Source organism: Aquarana catesbeiana, linkage group LG02 (genome assembly GCF_042186555.1).
Source record: "Aquarana catesbeiana isolate 2022-GZ linkage group LG02, ASM4218655v1, whole genome shotgun sequence".
In the NCBI taxonomy this organism is placed as follows: domain Eukaryota; kingdom Metazoa; phylum Chordata; class Amphibia; order Anura; family Ranidae; genus Aquarana; species Aquarana catesbeiana.
In genome coordinates this window covers 381,179,465-381,202,755 of record NC_133325.1, presented here as the reverse complement: position 1 = coordinate 381,202,755, position 23,291 = coordinate 381,179,465, and the positions used below count along the sequence as shown (strand labels likewise).

The window sequence follows — 23,291 nt, the reverse complement described above, 5'->3', positions numbered from 1 at the left end:
GTTTTACCGACGGACTTTTGACGGACTTGCGGCAGACTTTCTTATGAACGGACTTGCCTACATACGATCACACAAAAGTCAGACGGATTCGTACGTGATGACGTACACCGGACTAAAATAAGGAAGTTGATAGCCAATAGCCAATAGCTGTCCTAGCGTGGGTTTTTGTCCGTTGGACTAGCATACAGACGAGCGGATTTCTGGGTCCGGCGGAGTTACAACGTAAAGATTTGAAGCATGTTCCAAATCTAAAGTCCATCAGATTTGTGGCTGGAAAAGTCCGCCGAAAGTCCGGGGAAGCCCACACACGATCGGATTGTCAGCCAGCTTTGGTCCGTCCGCGTCCGTCGGACTTTTGTAGAGGAAAAGTCCGACCGTGTGTACGCGGCATTACTTTTGCAAGAGAAACTGCATTGATTTCATACATTCAAAGTCAGCTAAATGTAGGCTCTGAATGCTACCCCCCTAAAAAAAAGATACATACAAATGTACTGAAGTAATTTTGGTTAGGTGTTTGTTAAGGTTTCTGGAACTGGCTTTAATGAGAAAATTGTCCTGGATACACAGCATACTTGTTTCAGTGCTTTCCTCGAGGTTAATTAGCTCTTGCATTACTTTTTGGTAGTAATTAGTTTAATAGTTATACCAATCAAAAGTACACTAATGGATAGAAGCAATGCTAGTCCCCTCCGGACAATCAGCTGTTTAGTGGAGAGGATTTCACCCACAACATTAGTTGTTTCCATTGGTAGATCCTCTTTTAACTCCAGTTGCTTTGTATGATCTTCTCCAGAGGACACGTCATGCATGGCAATAGCACCAAAGCCAGAATCGGACATTGTCGTGCCCCCTATAATACAGTTAAGATATAAAGATGATATTATTATTATTATTATATAGTTTTATTGTATATTCACAGATATCTGTAGGTGAGACTCATATACGTATGTTGACCTCACTCACAAATAAGGATGAGCTCCGGCGTATTTGCACACCCCATGTGCAGAGCCCGCCAGGAAGTGGGCACTGCGCTGCGCTAATCACAGGCAGTGAGACATTGTCCTGATGCGTGGCTGCAGAGATCGGGAAATGTCTCACAGCCTGTAATTAGCGCAGCGCCGTGCCAACTTCCTGGCGGGCTCTGCACGTGGGGTGTGCGAACACGCCGGAGATTATCCTTACTCACAAACAGTACATTCCCTTTTAAAATACTAAATTACAACATTTGTTACACAGTAACACAAAGCATAAATGTCATGTTAGCATGCATCTCTGCATGTTGATGTAAAATTACCTAACACTTTTTATAAATGTTTTTCTGCTATGTTTAACTTTTTTTCCCCTGCACTTCCTGGTTTCAACAAAGGCAGTGGTGACAAAAGCCCCAGTGAGATACCCCCTGGGAAGACAACATCCCCATTGCCTATAGAGAATTCTTGTACCTACACTGTGAAATCTCGCAGCATTATCATAATGCACATGTGTACTTCATTTTGCCCATGCACCTTATGAAATGACATTCGTTTGCTGGGGTTAAAAAGAAGCTTCTTGTGGAAGTTTTTTTTTTTGTCCCCAACAGATGTAAGTAGTGTCATATAGCATATGCGCAAAAGGAATGGCATGACGTCACGTGCTTAATCTTGTGTATGCGCAGTATTATGAACAGGGCAGCACAGAGTTTTTGGTATCCTTTCCCTGTTGATGTCCATTTGCTTTTCCCCGTTCGAGATTCTTCTTTTCCAAGTGGCTCTCTCTTGGGCGTTTTTCGGGGGTTTTCGCATCAGCAAACTGGTTTCAAAATCCACGTCCTTGGCAGGCAGTGTCCTGGTGGAGAACGTTACCTTCTCTGAGCGCTGCATGTAGGTTTTGTTGCGCGTATCAAAAACCGACAGCTTTGGTAAAGGCAGAAGGGTTGTTTTGTACCCTTGCGGGGGCCCCTTCTGCCCTATTTCGCTGGCCTCCCCCTTCCTGTCCTCACGCCCCCCATCCCTTATTTTCTTTGTCCACGCCAATTCCTCCTCTCTTAGCAGGTTCCAATTTTTGCGGGCTTTTCATTGCTGCCTCGAAAAACTGGGCCTCCCTTTGCGTGACTTTGCAACCCACTCCTTTCGAATCGACGCTGTCACTGCGGCTTCGGGTATGGGTTTCTCTGATATGGAACTCCAGCGTTTGGGTAGGTGGGAATTGTCTCATTTTTCTTTGTACATCCTCCCACACCTGTTGTTTTAATTTTCAGATTGTTACCCGGCTCTGGTCCAGATCGTTGGAGATTCCTTAATTTACCGGGCCGCTCGTCACGGGAAGAATTTGGGTTTTACCTATGATCTCGCCAGGATCCGCTGGCTTGGGTTTCACGGTTTACGCTAGCCTCAGGTCCTTCCAGAGTGTTTGCGCCTTCGGTCCCACGTGTCTGGCTCCATTATCTTGATTCTTCACACTGGAGGTAATGATGTGGGTTATACAAGTTCTGTGGATTTAATTTCTGCTATCAAGTGGGACATTGCTCAATGCTATGCAGTTTATACCAATTTGGTGCTCATCTGGTCGGAAATCGTGCCTCACTTGCTATGGGCCAGGGAAATACCTGGCTCCCGGCTGGAACGCTTCTGTCACAAAGTTAACGCCCAGGTCGCCAAGTTTGTTGAGCAAATCGGGGGGTTTGTCATCCAACACAAGGATCTGGAGGGTACTAATGATGATCTGTTCAGACCGGGTGGCGTTCACCTTAATGACATTGGGTTGGACATCTTCAACCTTGGCCTTGGAACAGGCGCTGGCTGCGGTGGGGCGCTCAACAGCTATCCACTGATGGGCGGATGGTAGTTTCTTGACCTTGCCAGCATTTAAAGTGCCTGTAATGGGCTATGCCCTTGATGAAAAATTGGAAGTGGGCTGTCTGTCCAGCACTTATGGTAAGGACAGGCCCCACTTCCCCTTTTGGAATTGAGTGTGACTGGCACTGGTTAAATGTGTTCACATGTTACTTGTTGGAATTTAATTAAGCTGTGGCCTTGCCCTTTCCAACCTAATGGTTGTAAGTGTCTTATTTAATGGGGTAAAAGGGCAAGGGTGGTGGGGGATTTGATCCCATTGTGTTAAATTAATTGGGACCTAGGCCCATTGCGCCTCAGCAGTCATGCATGGAGTACTGAGAAAATCCATTTGTAGTCATTTGTCTCCTTTAACACGAGAGTAAAGTAGAATAAAAGGTACTGATAGATATCTAAATTATCCTAGCCACTCAAACATTATACTAACACTTTGTTCATTCTTTTATGTGTTCAACTTACCATTATCCACTAATCCATAATCAGATTTCAAAACATCTGTTTGTGAAGTTCTGGGGTCAGGGACGTTCACTGGCTTCAATCCAGCTCTTATTCTAGCCTAACAGAGTGAAATTTATAATTGGGTGCAATTAGTACACATAATAATCCATTGTACAATACGTTTTAAATGGGGGGGGGGGGGAGTCATAGAAAATGTTGACTCTCTATTTTGATGCAAACCTTTCATATACAGGGATCCTTATTTTCTACAATCTTTTACTAACAACAGTAATGCTCTGTACACACGGTCGAATTTTCCGACGGAAAATGTGTGATAGGACCTTGTTGTCGGAAATTCTGACCGTGTGTGGGCTCCATCACACATTTTCCATAGGAATTTCCGACACACAAAGTTTGAGAGCTTGCTATAAAATTTTCCGACAACAAAATCCGTTGTCGGAAATTCCGATCGGGTGTACACAAATCTGACGCACAAAGTGCCACGCATGCTCAGAATAAAATAAGAGACGAAAGCTATTGGCTACTGCCCCGTTTATAGTCCCGACGTACGTGTATTTACGTCACCGCGTTTAGAACGATTGGATTTTCTGACAACTTGGTGTGACCATGTGTATGCAAGACAAGTTTGAGCCAACATCCATCGGAAAAAATCCATGGATTTTGTTGTCGGAATGTCCGATCAATGTCCGACCGTGTGTACAGGATATAAGTGTCATCAATGTTAAATTCTGCTGATGCAGATACAATAGTTCCCGTAAAAAAATCTATGCTTAAAGTATATCTAAACCCCAAAACAAATATGTTATATATTTCAGCTAACCAGTACATAGATGTGGTGGTTGCATTAGGTTCTATTTTTAGGCTAAGTACGTTATCAGTAGTGGCGGGACAAGGTCGGTCATCCAGTGCCCAGGGTAAAGACACCAAACTGCGCTCCCCAGGTGGAGTAGTGGGCAGGGCTAATAGTAGTATGTGCAGCGCCAACCCTTAATGTATACAACGGGTGTGGCATGCACTAAAACAGTGTCAATGGTTGTGGACCACCACAGCAAACGGAAGAGTATAAGGGTGGGTTTACACTACCTGATGAGAAAAACATCCTGTTTTGCATGGTGCCTCACCTTTTTACAACGCAAGGCATTATAGGTATGTCACAAAGTGACATTTCATTCATTTCTATGTACGGCAGCTCATCTGCGGTCTATAGAAATGCAGGGTCACACAGATGGCTGCAGAGCAGTGTGGAAAAATGTAGACGTGTTGCATATTTTTTCACTGATCTGCCCCACAGTGTGGAAGTGTGAACAGGACACACAAAAAACACTGTTTTCTGTGTTTCCTTGTGAAGAGCTGCATATTTTTTTTCTATAGAAAAACGCAGCTCTCTGCACTAGTGTGAACCAGCCCTAATGGTGGTGCACATTCTGTCCTGCAGAAAATATGGGGCTAACAGTGGCGAAAGGAAGAAAGGGTGTGATGGCCCTTAGATCAGTGGTGTAGCCGAAGGGAAAAAATGTCCTCGTGTCAATGGTGTCACTAAGGAAATAATGTCCCTGTGTGAGCGGTGTTGCTGGAAGGAAAATATATCCCTGCATCGGTGATGTCAGTAAAAGACACAATGTTGCTGCATCATTGCTGGTAGGGAAAAATTGCTGCTGCATTAATGGTGTGAGTCTTAGTAGAACTAATATAGCATTGGTGTCAGTGGGGTAAAGAAAGAGAGGTGAGCCAGAAAGTGGGTGTGGGGAAGGGGAGCTAAGAGGTGGGTGGGTCTTTATGGGTTTACTTATCTAAACAAGGACATTTCTAGATAGCCTGGCTCCATTAGTCATGTCTGCCAGTCCAATTCAAAGTCTAGACAGTTTCACTATTGTATTAACCCCATACAGCCTGCTACTGGGAGAGAGTGCTTACTTAGCTGGCTATCTACTGGTCTGATCTGGAGTAAGAGCAGTCTTATTTTCCAGCCAGGTTCAAATGCTGTGCCAGTGAAATGGAGTGGGCTGGGGGTGTTATGACTGTTTAGACATAGGAGAGGTGGAGTAGCTGTATCAGGAAGAATGGCACTCCTACTGAGGTGGATGTGTGTGATCAGCGGGCACCCGCCTCTCTTTGTTTGCCCACAGGCTGCTTTTGGAGGAAGGAGAGAGCAGAATTCTGCCTTCAGCAGCTATCGAGGCCCCTGCTCCTTATGGCATCTAATGTCACTGCTGTCAGCAAGGCAGCTGGAGAGCAGAGCAGCCTCAAGAAGTGTGCCCCATATTCTACATAGTAATACTGCACCCAAGGTACGCGCCCCTTCTGCCTCACCCCTTGTCCAGCTCTGATTATCAGTAAATAAAGATACCCTTTCTTACAACATCCTGTGTACTGAACTGAAATCTTGAAACAATCTTATCAGCTTTCCCAGCTACCTTATGTGTGTGTAACAACACTGCTTTTCCAAAAAAAAGGCAACAATGGGAGATTTAACCACCTGTTGATGCTACAGGTGAAAACTGTAAATTATAGTTTTAGATTTTAGTTAATATATTTAACTTAGTATATGCATTACCTCTTCACAGGCTTTGTGCCAGTTCATACAAAAGATATAGGGAATATAGATGCAAGTTTGCATCAACAACGGACAGAATATTCCAATCCATAGACCTTAAAGACAAAACCTATATTTGAAAAATATACAGCTATTAGCACCAAATTCTATGATAATTGCCTTGCACAAATAACCAGATTGTAAAATCTATTAGCCAGTATAAAACATTTTTTTTTTTGTAAATTTCTTTTTATTAATATTTTGCACAATAAAAACAACAAAAGGTGAGACAAAATCACGCCACACAGGGCGGGAAAATGAGAAAAAAAAACTTAAAAATAAATAAAATAAAAATAAAAAACTCCCACAACATCCCCCCCCCCTTTCCATGTTAACCACTCCGTGGATAAATCCACTTCCCTGGATGCAGGGCCCCTCCAAGATGAGGGGCAGGTATCCTCATCATTATGTTAAATACACACAATGATATAACGAGTGCATAATTTACATTGCAACAATAATAATAATAGTGCCTTCAATCAGTTTCAGAGAGAGTTATCAAGGCAGCAGTCAGTCTCCAGAAAACCCAATGGTGTCACAGAATTACAGAGTCATATCCCCCCGTATGCAGCACCCCTCAGACAACCTTCTTTGCAGTAGCTTCAACCAGATATTGATTAAACTAAAGAAAGATCACTGTCCAACCAAATTTTCCAAACTCTATCAAATAGAGGATCAGTGCCTTGCGCATGTAAAACAACAGCAAGCTAAGCAAAGTACGTGGGCCTTAGTAGGTGCCAAGGCCTCCACCAAGACAAGCGGGCACGTTGTCACAGTCAAGGGCACAGGCATAGATGTAATCTCCGTTATGCAGCGCCCAACAGCAGACCAGAACTCCTTAACTATCTGGCAATGCCAGAAAACGTGACTAAAATTGGCCGGGGAATGCGAGCAACGCCATCACTCAGCCCATGTTCCCGGGTAGATTTTAGATAACCGTGCTGGGGTGTAATATATTCTGTGCAGGAATTTAAATCGAATCAAGCAATCTCTAGCAGACACTAAGGGAATGCTTCATACATCGTCCCACTCCTCCCCTCCCAAATCCAAAACTTCTTCCACCCACTGCGCCCTACACTTAGCCACCACCGGAAACAGCTCTTTATAAAGTTCAGACAATGTTTTTTTCAAGGAGTCATCCAACAGAATTTTCTCCAAAATTGATGATTTGAGTTCAAGCTTAGTGGAGCCAAATTGGGACACAAAAGCGTGTCGCAATTGGAGGTAGCGAAAGAAATAAGTATTTGGAAGCTCAAATTTTTGTTTCAAATCCAAGAACTGCAGCAGCTCACCCCCTCTGGTGACATCACTTAATGTTTTAATCCCTTTGGTCACCCACAAAATTGGATCAGGTATATTAAGCAAATGGGGAAAACGTGAATTCTTCCAGAGTGGCGAAGCTGGCGACATGGCAGTAGGGGCAGGCGCTAGTAGTTTCTGAACACAGTCCCAAGCCTTAACAGTGGCTCGCATTGTGCCCGTCAGTGGAAACTGTGCCCCAGAGCCCCTGTACACCAGGAGACATAGGCTCTCATAGGAAGGAAAAAGCATTATTTTGGCATTTACATAATGCAACTCATCCCTTTTGCCTGCTTCCATCAGGATCCGGGCTCGGTCCCTAAAATTCAAGAACAGCACCAGGAACAGTCTCAGCGGAATTCCAGGAGGGCGTTCGTCTGTGGGTACCCGATGGACCTCTTCTAACACATCGGTAGGGGAGACCTGTGGCAGCTGGAGTAGATCTTGAAAGAATTGCTCTGCAAACTGGGTCGGATTGTGCCCCTCAGCCTTTTCCGGCAATTCCCACTTTCAGAGCCTTTATGGCCATCCTCTGAATCTGCACGGCCCTAATCAATTTGTGCTGTACTTATCCCCTTTTTGGCTCATGTATTACCAATACCCACCATTAGAGGGCCAGCACCGTAGCCACCATTCAAGTAGTTCCAGTCCCCTCTATACTGAATATCTCTTTCCCACCATTCCATATAACCTTGCTTACTCTTTTGAAATAGAATATTCATTCTAAAATCCATTTTTTATTCCTAGTATCCATATACACCACACATCCCCCTATGCCTTTTTCGCTGCACTAAAAATGTTACCTCCTGACCACCATAGCAGCTCGCATAGGGCACTGGGTAATGTAGTTCCTCCCTCCTCCATGTCACCATATAAATATTGGCTCATTCCATCATGATGCTATCACAGCCTAAAGAAGGAGCACGCATGCTCCGAAAGCACGCCTGCCGACCCTGTGTCCCACATCCAGTGACATCATAGCTGGCGGGGAGGCAACTGCCAGCTTGACTCAGAGCCTTGGAAACCCCTGCAGCTAGCGAGACAGCAGCAGCACCCCACACCGCCGGCTATGTGGATCTGGACTACACAGCGAGCCTCCCCTAGTGACCAGCCTTTTTAACCCTTACCCTGTGAGTTAATCCTTATATAAAATTTTATCTTAATAAACTCATCATTAATTGTTTTAATATAGTAAATTCAGATGAGCGCCACTGTTCTTCACATCACTTTCCACGTCACCTGCCACAAGTTGCGGATTGTCACTTGCCACATCACCTGACACAAGTTGCAGATTGTCACTTGCCACGTCACCTGCCACACGTTGCGGATTGTCACTTGCCACATCGCCTGTCAACAGGTGCAGATTGTCACTTGCCACGTCACCTGCCACAAGGAGCGCATTTTCACTTGTCAGGTCGCCTGTCACTAGATGCAGATTTTCACCTGCCATGTCACCTGCCACACGTTGTGGATTGTCACTTGCCACATCACCTGACAAAAGTTGCGGATTGTCACTTGCCACGTCACCTGCCACACATTGCAGATTGTCACTTGCCTGCTACAATTGTCACTTTCCTGCTAAGGTGGGGATTGTCACTTCCTGTGTCCCAGAGTGAAGTCAGGCAGCAGAGAGATGATGTAATCTCTCTGCTGCCCATAGTTGCCTGCACAGCGAGGGCAGAACTGCAGGGATGCAGGGCGGGCGCCGGGCGGTGAGAGATGTCATCTCTCTGCTCCCCGGCCGCCAGCCCGCTGATTGGCCAGCCGCCCGCTCACCTGCCGACTTGTCCACCCGCTCACCCACTGAGCCACCCGCCTGCTCACCCACCGAGTTGCCCATCCGCTCACTCACCTGCCTGCCCGCCGAGCCACCCGCTCACTCACCCACCCGCCGAGCTGCCTGCCTGCCGAGCCGCCCGCTCACACAACCACTGACTGTCACGCCGCTCACCCACAACTAATTTCTCGGGGGGGCAATTGTCCCGCTGCCCCCCCTGGATCCGCCCCTGATGTTCATGAGCTTCCACCTCTGGAGAAACATTGAATTTTGAGTCATATATAAACTCTCTATGGACTATTCTATCTTATCACCTTTTACACTGGGTGCTTAAGACTTTAGAATTTTCCTTCATATTGACTTCAATTCATATACGTTTGATCATGTGCACTGTAGTATGTGATATTTTAGCACACTCAGTTTTTTGATTGGTTCGTATTGCACCGCTGTTTACCTGATATCTTGCCTGGTCAATTCACTTAGAATTTTGTTTCATTTTGTTTAAAGTTGCAGCAATCAAATTATCACTTCATTCATCTACATATATTTTTGATATATATATTTTTATATATAATGCAATTTTTTTCTTTTTTCACTATGCATTTATAATTTCTGTTCTGTGGCGCATAGGTGGTTATTATTTATAGGTTACCGTTCCTCTTTGATAGTAATTTATTTATATATATATATTATATATATATATATATATATATATATATATATATATATATATATATATATATATATATATATATATATTTTTATATATTTTTGTTGTTCAAGTTTGGAGTTACAAAAATTTCAGTAAATATTCTGAGGTCTATTTTTTCTGTGTGAACAGCCGCAGCCTGGAACTCCTCTTAAGCTATGCACCCCCCCTCCCCCCCGATGCACTTTGGGGGTGTAGACATAGAGGTAAAGGAGTGGAAAAAGACAATTTGTTTTATGCATCATCAGCCTGGTGAGCGGGGTGAAATGCAGTAAAGGGGTGTGGCTTAGGAGGAGTTCTAGACTAAGGCCTCTTTCACACGAGGGATCCGTAAGTCCGTTTTTCATCCTTCCGTTTTCGGATGAAAAACGGACATACATGTATCCCTATGGAGCGTCGGATGTCAGCGGTGACATGTCCGCTGACATCCGACCCGCTCCGATCCGAAAAGTGTAACGGAGGAAAACCCTACTTTTCCATCCGTTTTCGGATTGGATCGGGTGACGACGGACACTACGGTCCGTCATCATCCGATCCCCCATAGGGGAGAGCGGCGCTCTGACAGGTCCGTAGCTGCACAGTGTGCAGCGATGGACCGGTCATCTTTCTGCTCAGCGGGGATCGGCAGAGCGATCCCCGCTGAGCAAGTGGGTGTTCACGGGGCGGATCATCACTGATCCGCCCCGTGTGAAAGAGCCCTAAGACTGGATTCACACCTATGCATTTTTAGTGCTTTTTGCATTTTGCAGATTTGCACTACAGAACGTGTTCCATAGGAAACCATGTTAAATGGACTGTAGTGCAAATTTGCAAAATGCAAAAAGCACTAAAAATGCATAGGTGTGAATCCAGCCTAATGCCCTGTACACACGGTCGGATTTTCTGACGGAAAATGTGTGATAGGACCTTGTTGTAGGAAATTCCGACTGTGTGTGGCTCCATCACACATTTTCCATCGGAATTTCCGACACACAAAGTTTGAGAGCTTGCTATAAAACATCAGTTGTCGGAAATTCCGATCGTGTGTACACAAATCCGACGCACAAAGTGCCACGCATGCTCAGAATAAATTAAGAGATTAAAGCTATTGGCTACTGCCCCGTTTATAGTCCTGACGTATGCGTTTTACGCCACCGCGTTCAGAACGATCGGATTTTCCGACAACTTTGTGTGACCGTGTGTATGCAAGACAAGTTTGAATCAACATCCGTCGGAAAAAATCCATGGATTTTGTTGTCGGAATGTCCGATGAGCTAATGCCTCACAACAGTGCAATGTTTTGTGTATACCAATTAGAAGGTGAATTTATGATTTTTACTGTTGACATATTATGCTGGCACATATTTTATTCAGCAACATTTGGACCCTTACAATATATAATTTTGCATTACATTTGTACAGTATGTATGCTCTTCTAGCACTGTTATGCATTACGTCACTGAATATTTTACCTACCACATTTAAAGCATCAGGCTTCATAGCTTGGTCTGCAGCCTATTTCTGTTTTTTTTTTTTTTTATACATATATAGAAAGTCTATGCCCTCTTTTTTTTTTTTTTTGCTTATTTTAACCACTTCAGCCCCGGAAGAATTTACCCCCTTCCTGACCAGAGCATTTTTTGCAATTCGGCACTGCGTCGCTTTAACTGACAATTGCGCAGTCGTGCAACGTGGCTCCCAAACAAAACCGATGTCCTTTATTATTATTATTTTTTACTTTTTGATATAATAAATATCCCCCAAAAATATATAAAAAAACAATTTTTTTCCTCAGTTTAGGCTGATACGTATTCTTCTACATATACATATATATTCTACATACGCAATAAGCGATTATTGATCGGTCTGCGCTAAAGTTATAGCGTATACAAAATAGGGGATAGTTTTATGGCATTTTTATTAATATATATATTTTTTTTTTAAATGGCGGCAATCAGCGATTTTTATTGTGACTGCGACATTATGGCGGACACATCGGACATTTTTGACACATTTTTGGGACCATTGTCATTTAAACAGCAATCAGTGCTATACAAATGCACTGATTCCTGTGTAAATGACACTGGCAGTGAAGGGGTTACCCACTAGGTGGCAGTGTAGGGGTTAAGTGTGTCCTAGGGGGCGTGTTTCTAACTGTAGGGGGGATGGGCTGTGTGTGACACGTCATTGATCTCTGCTCCAATGACAGGGAGCAGATAACAGTGACACTGTCACTAGGCAGAACGGGAAGATGCTTGTTTACATTAGCATCTCCCCATTCTTCCTCCCTGTGAGGCGATCGCGGGTATCCCCGCAGCGATCGAGTCCACGGGACTCGCGACCCGACTCACTGAACTTGCTGCGGGCGTGCGTCGCGCGCACGCCCGTTGGCCGCCTCTTAAAGGGGAGCGTACAGGTACGTGATTCTGCCTGTACGTGCCCTTCTGTCGCAGTATATCTGCGTGAGGCGGTCGGCAAGCGGTTAATACATAGGTGGCTCTATTCACATTATGCCCAGACCCATCGCCTCTTTTTCAGGATTTATTTCACTCTCTTTGGTTTTCTTCACCCCATTTACTATTTACTTCTCAGAATAATTCAATTTTATTACATAATTATTATTTCTATTCTTGTTTTGACAATATTCCATTTTGGTAATTTACAATGTACCACATTTCTTAACCTGACCAATTTTTCCAGTCATTAAAATTTAGTCTCATAGCTCAAGTAGCCTAGTGGGTTCCCTACATAGAGTCAAATATTACACAAAACTCTATCAATTTATACTTTATATGTTATATCCCTTGCTTACTTTTCATAGTTACATAGTTACATAGTAGGCGAGGTTGAAAAAAGACACAAGTCCATCAAGTCCAACCTATGTGTGTGATGTATATGTCAGTATTACATCGTAAAGCCCTGTATGTTGTGGTCGTTCAGGTGCCTATCTAATAGTTTTTTTTAAATTATCGATGAATTATTCCCCACTGAAACCACTGCTTGTGGAAGAGAATTATACATCCTAAACGCTCTTACAGTAAAGAACACTCTATGCAGTTTAAGGTTAAACTGCTTTTCTTCTAATTTTAGTAAATGGCCGCATGTCTTAATAAATTCCCTTTCGCGGAAAGGCTTTATCCCTATTGTGGGGTCACCAGTACAGTATTTGTACATTGAAATCATATCCCCTCTCAAGCGTCTCCTCTCCAGAGAGAACAAGTTCAGTGCTCATAACCTTTCCTCATAACTAAGGTCCTCCAGTCCCTTTATTAGTTAGGTTGCCCTTTTTTGGATTCTCTCCAGTTCCAGCACATCCTTCCTGAGGACTGGTGCCCAGAACTGGACAGCATACTCCAGGTGGGCTGGACCAAAATCCTGTAGAGTGGGAGAAATATTGTTTTATCTCTGGAGTTAATCCCATTTTTAATGCATGCCAATATTCTGTTTGCTTTGCTTGCAGCAGCTTGGGATTGCATGCCATTACTGAGCCTATCATCTACTAGGACCCCGAGGTCCTTTTCCATCCTAGATTCCCCCAGAGGTTCTCCACCTAGTGAGTAGATTGCATTCATATTTTGGCCACCCAAATGCATTATTTTACATTTTCTACATTAAACCTCATTTGCCATGTAGTTGCCCACCCCATTAATTTGTTCAGATCTTCTTGCAAGGTTTCCACATCCTGCAGAGAAGTTATTGCCCTGCTTAGCTTAATATCGTCCACAAATACAGGGATAGAGCGGTTTATTCCATCCTCCAGATTTTTTATGAATAAATTAAATAGCATTGGTCCTAGGACAGAACTCTGGGGGACCCCACTTTCCACCCTGGACCATTCCGAGTACTCTCCATTTATCACTACCCTCTGTACTCATCTTCATAAATCCATGCCGATTACTGCTAATGATATCGTTGTTATTACTAAAATCTTGTATATAGTCCCTTATCATCCCCTCCAATGTTACCTTTTTCAAATCTATTTCTAATTCTGTCCTCTGTTAGCCATGAGGGTGCTTCCTGTGACATGTCATTAGGGAAAAAAATTGCAGTTTTGGTTACTAAAGCCCTCCGAAGAATACATTTAAAACCTTTGCCATCTCTCCATCCTTAGTAACCAGATTCCCTTCATCATTCTTTATGGGACCAAAATGATCTGACTTCCCTTTCTTACTTTCTTGGGATTTTTCTTACTCTCCTCAGCTATGTGCCTTTTGTGTTCTATCTTAGCCACCCTGATTGCACCCTTACATTTCTTGTTGAATTCTTTGTAAAGTTGGAATGCTGATGATGATCCCTCAGCCTTTTATTTTTTGAAGGCCTTCTTCTTTGCTTTTATATGCATTTTTACGTTGGAGATAAGCCACACAGGACTTTTATTAGCTCTTTTAAATTAATTTCCTATTGGGATGCACTGGCTAATGCCCTTATTTAATATGTTCTTAAAGCATACCCATTTTTCCTCTGTGTTCTTTGTTCCTAAGATTTTATCCCAATTATTATCCTCTAGCAACAATCGTAGTTTAGGGAAGTTGGCTCTTTTGAAACTCAGTGTCTTTGTATTCCCCTTATGTTTCCTATTTGTGTGATTTAAACTAAAAGTAATTGACCTGTGATCGCTGTTTCCTAAATTGCCCCGTATTTCCCCATACGTTATCAGGTCTGTATTGTTGGTAATCAGTAAGTCTAGTAATGCTTTGTTTCTAGTTGATGCATTTACCATCTGACCCATGAAATTGTCCTGCAAGACATTTGGGAACTGGCAAACCTTAGATAAATGCATAGTTCCTACCACCCAGTCTATGTCTGGATAATTAAAATCCCCCATTATAATGACACTTCCCATTCTTGCCGCTAATCCAAATTGTGATAGGAGGTCCACCTCCTCCCTCTGGTTAGGGGGCCTATAGCATACTCCCAGTATTACTTTCCCCTTAGTTTCCTTCTTTGTAGCTCTACCCATAAGGATTCCACCTCCTCCCTTGCTCCCTTAGTGATGTCATCTCTCACATTCACTTGTACATCATTTTTGATTACCCTCTCTATCTCTGCGATGTAGGGAATACCCTTGAATGGTTGCCAGCCAATCATGAGACCTGTCGAACCAAGTCTCTGCATCTCCTACAAAAACTATATCCTCCTCGTACAACAGTAGCTCTAGTTCTCCCATCTTGTGCGCCAGACTCCTGGCATTGGTGAACATGCCACGTAGTTTAGATCGGTCGCATACTATCTCCTTATTGGGTGCTCTGGGGTTGCAAATAGGACTTGTTACTATACTTACCTTGGGTTTAGGTGCTTTAGTCAACCTACCACTAATGCCCCCAATACTACCCTCTGCAATATGTTCCGCACTGGCTATAGGACTTGTTACTATACTTACCTCGGGTTTAGGTACTTTAGTCAACCTACCACTAATGCCCTTAATACTACCCTCTAGAATATGTTCCACTGGCTATCTCTACCTCTGGACCCTCCCCCCGTCGCCTAGTTTAAAAGCCCTTCTTTTTATTTTTTGGAAATATATTATTCACTGAAGAAATAGGTAATTTATAGGGATCTAATATTGCAGGGTTTTAACACTATGGCACAATCTCCTCCGGTCTCCTCCCCTCGGATTTAAGACTATGGCACAATCTCTCCGCAAGACTCATGAACACTGGATTCTTTACCAGCAGAGCACCTTGAGTGGCACTATAAGGCTGCACACACACCTGAGCATCGCGTTTTTGAGCATTTATTCTGGCTTCTTTGGGGGCATTTGTAAACACGATTTTGTAGAGCTTTTTCAAAGTGTTTTTGAACGTTGCCAGTTTTTTTATTAGCCGATAGAGACAAATATAATCTGTTTCATCCTTTGTTGCTATGTTATGGTTAGGGGTTAATTCATTTTTTAAATGTATTTATTTACTTAATGTATGTATTTATTTGTTAAGTTAGGAGTTAGGATAAGGGTTAAGGGTTAATATTAGGGTTAGGGGTTACTGTTAGGATTAGGGTTAGGGGCCAATGTTAGGGATTAATATTAGGATTGGGGTCAATATTAGGGTTAGGGGTTAGTATAAATATTAGGGGTGGGATTAATATTGTGTTAGCAGTTACGAAATGTATATATGGATATATATCTAGATATATATATATACCGTATTTATCGGCGTATAACACGCACAGGCCTATAACACGCACATTCATTTTAAGAAGGAAGTTTCAGGAAAAAAAGTTTAATTTCAAATAATGAACTTTGGGTCAGGGCCCATCTGCAGCCTCACCATTGCCATCAATGCAGCCTGATCAATGCCCATCTGCAGCCTCACAAGTGCCATCAATGCAGCCTCATCAGTCCACATCAATGCAGCCTCGCCATTGCCATCAATGCAGCAACTTCACCATTGCCATCAATGCAGCAACTTCACCATTGCCATCAATGCAGCAGCATCACCATTACCTTCAATGCAGCAGCATCACCATTGCCATCACTGCAGCCTGATCGATGCCCATCTGCAGCAATGGTAGCCCAGGAGAGGGGGCTTCCTATTACAGAGGCTGCCAAGTAAACAGGAGATTTTCACTGTATGTAATCTGATGGTGCTCCCCCTCCCCCCTCCCTGTCCCCTCCGAGGCAGCTAAAATTGAAGTATTTGCGTATAACACGCACATGCTATTTGCACCTGATTTTCATGGTGAAAAAGTGAGTGTTATACGCCAATAAATACAGTATATATATATATATATATATATATATATATATATATATATATATATATATATATATATATATACACTGAAGAAATGATACTTTGCTACAATGTAAAGTAATGAGTGTACAGCTTGTATAACAGTGTAAATTTGCTGTCCCCTCAAAATAACTCAACACACAGCCATTTATGTCTAATCCGCTGGAAACAAAAGTAAGTACACCCCTAAGTGAAAATATCCAAAAAAATTGGACCCAAAGTGACAATATTTTGTGTGGCCACCATTATTTTCCAGCACTGCCTTAACCCTCTTGGACATGGAGTTCACCAGAGCTTCACAGGTTGCCACTGGAGTCCTCTTCCATTCCTCCATGATGACATCAGGGAGCTGGTGGATGTTAGAGACCTTGCGCTCCTCCACCTTCTGTTTGAGGATGCCCCACAGATGCTCAATAGGGTTTAGGTCTGGAGACACACTTGGCCAGTCCATGACCTTTACCCTCAGCTTCTTTAGCAAGGCAGTGGTTGTCGAGGTGTGTTTGGGGTCATTATCATGTTGGAATACTGCCCTGCAGTCTCCGAAGGGAGGGGATCACACTCTGCTTCAGTATGTCACAGTACATGTTGGCATTCAAGGTTCCCTCAATGAACTGTAGCTCCCCAGTGCCAGCAGCACTCATGCAGCCCCAGACCATGACACTCCCACCACCATGCTTGACTGTAGGCAAGACACACTTGTCTTTGTACTCCTCACCTGGTTGCCTCCACACACACTTGACACCATCTGAACCAGATAATTTTATCTTGGTCTCATCAGACCACAGGACATGGTTCCAGTAATCCATGTCCTTGGTCTTCAGCAAACGGTTTGCCTGCTTTTTTGTGCATCATGTTTAGAAGAGGCTTCCTTCTGGGATGACAGCTCTGCAGACCAATTTGATGCAGTGCGCGGTATATGGTCTGAGCACTGGCAGGCTGACCCCCCACCCCTTCAACCTCTGCAGCAATGCTGGCAGCACTCATACATCTATTTCCAAAGACAACCTCTGGATATGATTCTGAGCACATGCACTCAACTTCTTTGGTCAACCATGACGAAGCCTGTTCTGAGTGGAACCTGTCCTGTTAAACCGCTGTATGGACTTGGCCACTGTGCTGCAGCTCAGTTTCAGGGTCTTGGCAAACTTGTTATAGCCTAGCCCTAGGCCATCTTTATGTAGAGCACCAATTCTTTTTTTTTCAGATCCTCAGAGAGTTCTTTGCCATGAGGTGCCATGTTGAACTTCCAGTGACCAGTATGAAAGAGTGAGAGCAATAACACCAAATTTAACACACCTGCTCCCCATTCACACCTGAGACCTTGTAACACTAACGAGTCACATGACACCGGTGAGGGAAAATAGCTAGTTAGGCCAAATTTGGATATTTTCACTTAGGGGTGTACTCACTTTTGTTGCCAGACATTAATAGCTGTGTGTTGAGTTATTTTGAGGGGACAGCAAATGTACACTGTTATACAAGCTGTACACTCACTACTTTACATTGTAGCAAAGTGTCATTTCTTTAGTGTTATCACATGAAAAGATATAATAAAATATTTACAAAAATGTGAGGGGGTGTACTCACTTTTGAGATACTGTGTGTGTGTGTGTATGTATGTATGTACGTATGTATGTATATATGTATGTATATATGTATGTATGTATATATGTATGTATGTATGTATGTATGTATGTATGTATGTATGTATGTATGTATGTATGTATGGATAGATAGATAGATAGATAGATAGATAGATAGATAGATAGATAGATAGATAGATAGATAGATAGATAGATAGATAGATAGATAGATAGATAGATAGATAGATAGATAGATAGATAGATATGTATATGTTATTTATTTATATTTAAATATTGCATTTCAGCAGAAAAACATGCGAAAAAAGTCGCTAAAATGCTCAAAAGCGCCCAAATCAAGCGTTGTCATGCATTTCTATGAAACAAAAAACGCATCAAAAATGCACTGATGTGCCCAATTTGAGCTACAAAAAAAGTTCAAGAACTTTTCAGGCGACTTGTAGTGGAGATGTGAGCCATTTCCATAGAGAATAATTGATTCTATCTCCTCCAGCGTTTTGGAGCTTCGAGATGCAAGCTACAAAATGCTAAGGTGGGGAATGGGGCCTAAGTGGTTACAAGGTTTTGTGATCACTGGTGGATCTGGTTTGTGGAATAATTCTCATAGTGCTCTAATCACAGTCCTGTAATCATAGTTCTTCCAAAACACAAAACAAGTAGAAGAAGGCAGCAGGTTCTTCATATGAAAATAACTGTACCCAATTGTACAGCAATAAACATAATTGCAATTTAGCAACACTGTAAATTATATTTACCCAGCTATTCACTTATCCTTTCATGTATTTTATGAAAAATCCTTTTCATATCCTTTTCATAAGAGAACTGAGAAAAATACATCAGGACAATAGGAGGAGAACAAATACACCAAAAAATTGCCTTGCTACCAGCTGCTTTTTCAATCTGATTAGAAAAGAAAAGTGATAATTTAGTGTTAAAATGCTAAAATGCATGAGATAGCCATCATCTGCTTCATCAGATTGATCAATGACATGTGTATCATAAGCCCTCATCCCCATCATCCTACTCTTATGTAGAAGAACAGATAAATAGGCAAGTTAGAAAATGGATTCTGGTTGATATTGCTCCTCCTAAGATAACAGGGACATGAAGTGACTGCTCTAAAACCCAAATTGAAAAAAACAAACATTCACCCATGATGGGCATTTATAAGTCCATACCCATTTGGTGATGGTTATGCTTGAGGACAGTTAGACTATGCATGCACTCATTTCTTACCTGCATGAGGGTCTCGGGTCTAATGGCTGCTCCTTCGAGGCTGTGCCATACAGTTAGTTTCACTTCTGACCACTGCAACTCAACATTTTGGAAGCAAGGGACAAACAGACTGAATCCTTTCACCATCCTATATATCTGACCCCAAAGGCCAGACTCTCCTAGCATGGTAAATTTTCAACTCAGCACTGAAGACAAGGAAGTCTTTTCGAAATGCCATCCAGTTAGGGTTCAGATATCCTTATCGCCTCATTTCCTGTCTTCCACAATATCTTTATTGCATTTTTTAAAGAGATGACAACACAGAACAATACAGTAGGTATCCAGAATGATGTGTACAAGAATGCCAATTAATGAAAGCAAAAATGTCATGGACTACAAACTAAAGCAGTAAAGGAAATACTGCGTGCAGCCATGATCATCTGTCCCTAACCACAGGCAATTGCAGGCTGTTCGAAAGCTTTTTGCAAACACCTGTCATTCCAGCCACAGGAATCATTAGATTCTTGCAGCTGAAATCAAAGTATTTTCAGTGGCATGATGATGGCACAATGTGATGCCTTGGAATAAGGCAAACAGTATAATATGATGCCTTTACTGGAGAAGGGAGAGGGAAGCCTCATTTGCTTTCATGTTACTTATGTACTTTTTATCACAATTGAAAGAGGACACTGTATTGTCTGTGTATATATGGGCCATTGTTAGTGTACTTAGTGTTCTAGTTGTATTCCTACCTTTCCTTATCCCATGGCTGTAGCAGCAGCCAGCAGGTCCCAAAGCAACCAATCTTTATCAGCAGAGTTAAATTCATCTGATATGTCTAACCTAACAATTCAGAGTAGGTCTTTCCATACAGTATATGTAGTTAGTAATCTTACCTATAACCCCAAGTTTTGTTAGAAACATCAGCGATAATCCAACTGGAATCCCAATAAGGTAATAACCAAAAATATTTGTAATAGCGCCAATTTTTTGCCTTCCTGTTCCTCTTAATATTCCACTGCAGGCTGTCTACAACAGAATATTGAATGTTAAACATTCCATATATTTACCTTAGAGCCAAAATGAAAATGTATAAACTGCAAAAACTGTGTATAAACCTATAAATAAATGTTTTCTTGCATAGATTATCAAACAAAAGACCAAAAAACTTTTCTTTCTTGTCCTTTGAGGGACACATGAATTCGGAATTAGTTTGGTTATACTGTTGCTTATAGGAGGTTGAGAGACTGGCAAACAGAAAAGTTGTAAGCCAGCACCGCATAAACCCTGCTCTTCCTAGCATGCCTTAGTTTCTTCCTAGAATATCAGCTATCCTGATAAGTGTTTCCCCAGCCTAACTTTGGAGACCATACCCAGACCCTGCTAGACTGGACATGCAGGGTTAGCAGGGTTTGGGCACCAAGCTCTGCATTGTTGCACTTTCCAGACCAAAGAGTAAGGTGTTGCTTATCTGTGGAACTTTTCCCAGGTCCAGAGATGTGGCACAGCACCAGGTGTGCCACATCTCTCTCTCTCTCTCTCTGAAGACAGGTCTTTTTCATGTCATTCAGCCTGGAGGAGTAACCATCCCACTGCTGCTTTTGCTCGTGAAGTGGATCTCGAGTCTCTGGTCTTTTTCACTGCCCACCTACAGTGACCTGGTCACCTCCAACTAATACCCTCATAAGCAAAAGCTGCCTGGGTTTATGAGCTCCTGAGGCCTTGCCTTATGTTGGGTTCAGTTGCATTACTGTTATGTGGATGCAACACATGTCCGCTGAGACACAGAGAGGACAGGCCTGCTGCCATGGGTGACTTAAGCCCAAACTTCACTAGTGCACTTGGAGACTGTAATCTGTAAGCTGGGAGCCCTATTATGCTAGGATCATGAAAACAGTCTTCCATAGCTCCATCAGGCAGGGCCAAGTCCTCACCCATGTCCACAGGGGCCGATATGCCCACTCAAAACTTTTTATATGTTTATGCTTAGCCACTGGAGCACTCTGCCCACAGAGTCTCCAAGCATGCTCTGGCACCAACTCATGCAGAGTCTGAGCCCAAAAATAAAGTCAAGCCTGTGGCCCCTGTCAGATTCAACAGTCTATTTCTGAAGAGCTGTTTTTGAGACACTGCAGTCTCACCTACAGTCTATAGACATGGATTTGGATTTACAGGTGGTTGATTCAAAAGTTATTAATGTAGTGCATATTAATTGTCCTGCATCAGGGTGGATCAGCCTTCTGTTCCAGGTCTTGTTTTTTTAGCACTTCTACAGCTGCAAAGACCTTTTTTACTGCACTTTCTGAAACAATCCTCTAGACAGACTAAAAAAAAAAAACCCTTATGCCGCGTACACACGGTCAGACTTTCCGGCATACTTGGTCCGGCGGACCAGAGTGTGCCGGACAATCCGCCCGTGTGTGGGCGGCGGCGGACTTTTCCGGCGGACTTCTTCCCAAAAGCCCGCCGGACCTAGATTTTAAACATGTTTGAAATCTTTCCGTCGGACTCAGTTTCGGGCGGAAAGTCCGCTCGTGTGTGTGCTGGTCCGACGGAAAGCCCGCTCGTGTGTAGGCTGGTCCGACAGACCAAATACGACACGAGGGGATGGTATTGCATCTCGCGCTCGCTGCAATAGGAAAAACAAATCTTCCTATTGCGGCGAGCGCGGGGCATACCAGGCCCTTAGGTCTGGTATGGATTATAAAGGGGAACCCCGCTACGCCGAAAAAACGGCGTGGGGTCCCCCTAAAATCCATACCAGACCCCGATCCGAGCACGCAGCCTGGCCGGTCAGGAAAGGGGGTGGGGACGAGCGAGCGCCCCCCCCCTCCTGAACCGTACCAGGCCGCATGCCCTCAACATGGGGGGTGGGTGCTTTGGGGGAGGGGGGCGCCCTGCGCCCCCCCCCCCAAAGCACCTTGTCCCCATGTTGATAAGGACAAGGGCCTCTTCCCGACAACCCTGGCCGTTGGTTGTCGGGGTCTGCGGGCGGGGGCTTATCGGAATCTGGGAGCCCCCTTTAATAAGGGGGCCCCCAGATCCCGGCCCCCCACCCTATGTAAATGAGTATGGGGTACATGGTACCCCTACCCATTTACCTAGGAAAAAAGTGTAAGTAATAAAACACACTACACAGGTTTTTAAAATATTTTATTAAACAGCTCCGGGGGGGGGATCTTCCTCCGGCTTCGGGGGTCTTCTTCCGGCTTCGGGGGTCCCTCCGCTTCATCTTCTCCCGGCGTCCGGTTGGTTCTTCTCCGCTCTCCGGCCTCTTCTCCCGGTGTCGCAGGTCTTCGGCCGGCCCCTCCGCTCTCTTCATGTAGCTCTATTGCGAGCGGAGGTCCGGACTTCTTGGCTTCTTGGCTTCTTGGCTTCTCTTCTCTTCCCCCAGATGTTGACACGACGCTCTCTCCGGCTGGACTGGTCTCTGAGGGCTGCGTTGTGACTTATATAGGCGGAGACCCCGCCCCCATATGATGTCACAGTCCCTGGGCATGCTGGGACTGTGACGTTTTAGGGGGCGTGGTCGACCACGCCCCCTAAAACGTCACAGTCCCAGCATGCCCAAGGACTGTGACATCATATGGGGGCGGGGTCTCCGCCTATATAAGTCACAACGCAGCCCTCAGAGACCAGTCCAGCCGGAGAGAGCGTCGTGTCAACATCTGGGGGAAGAGAAGAGAAGAGAAGCCAAGAAGCCAAGAAGCCCAGAAGTCCGGACCTCCGCTCGCAATAGAGCTACATGAAGAGAGCGGAGGGGCCGGCCGAAGACCTGCGACACCGGGAGAAGAGGCCGGAGAGCGGAGAAGAACCAACCGGACGCCGGGAGAAGATGAAGCGGAGGGACCCCCGAAGCCGGAAGAAGACCCCCGAAGCCGGAGGAAGATCCCCCCCCGGAGCTGTTTAATAAAATATTTTAAAAACCTGTGTAGTGTGTTTTATTACTTACACTTTTTTCCTAGGTAAATGGGTAGGGGTACCATGTACCCCATACTCATTTACATAGGGTGGGGGGCCGGGATCTGGGGGCCCCCTTATTAAAGGGGGCTCCCAGATTCCGATAAGCCCCCGCCCGCAGACCCCGACAACCAACG

General features: G+C 44.0%; 1 protein-coding gene across 1 annotated transcript in view; it reads right to left on the bottom strand.

Annotated features, from left to right (window-relative positions):
• Positions 1 to 511: 511 nt before the first annotated feature.
• The window catches only part of LOC141127048 (multidrug and toxin extrusion protein 2-like), an 85,755-nt gene continuing 62,975 nt past the window's right edge, over positions 512 to 23,291 (bottom strand). Inside the window, exons 4-7 of the mRNA XM_073613176.1 lie at positions 20,091 to 20,223; positions 5,845 to 5,939; positions 3,291 to 3,387; positions 512 to 850 (exon numbers count right to left, since the gene is read on the bottom strand). Coding sequence (XP_073469277.1) covers positions 612 to 850; positions 3,291 to 3,387; positions 5,845 to 5,939; positions 20,091 to 20,223 — 564 coding nt within the window. The 3' untranslated portion in view covers positions 512 to 611. The remainder of the gene's footprint in view (positions 851 to 3,290; positions 3,388 to 5,844; positions 5,940 to 20,090; positions 20,224 to 23,291) is intronic.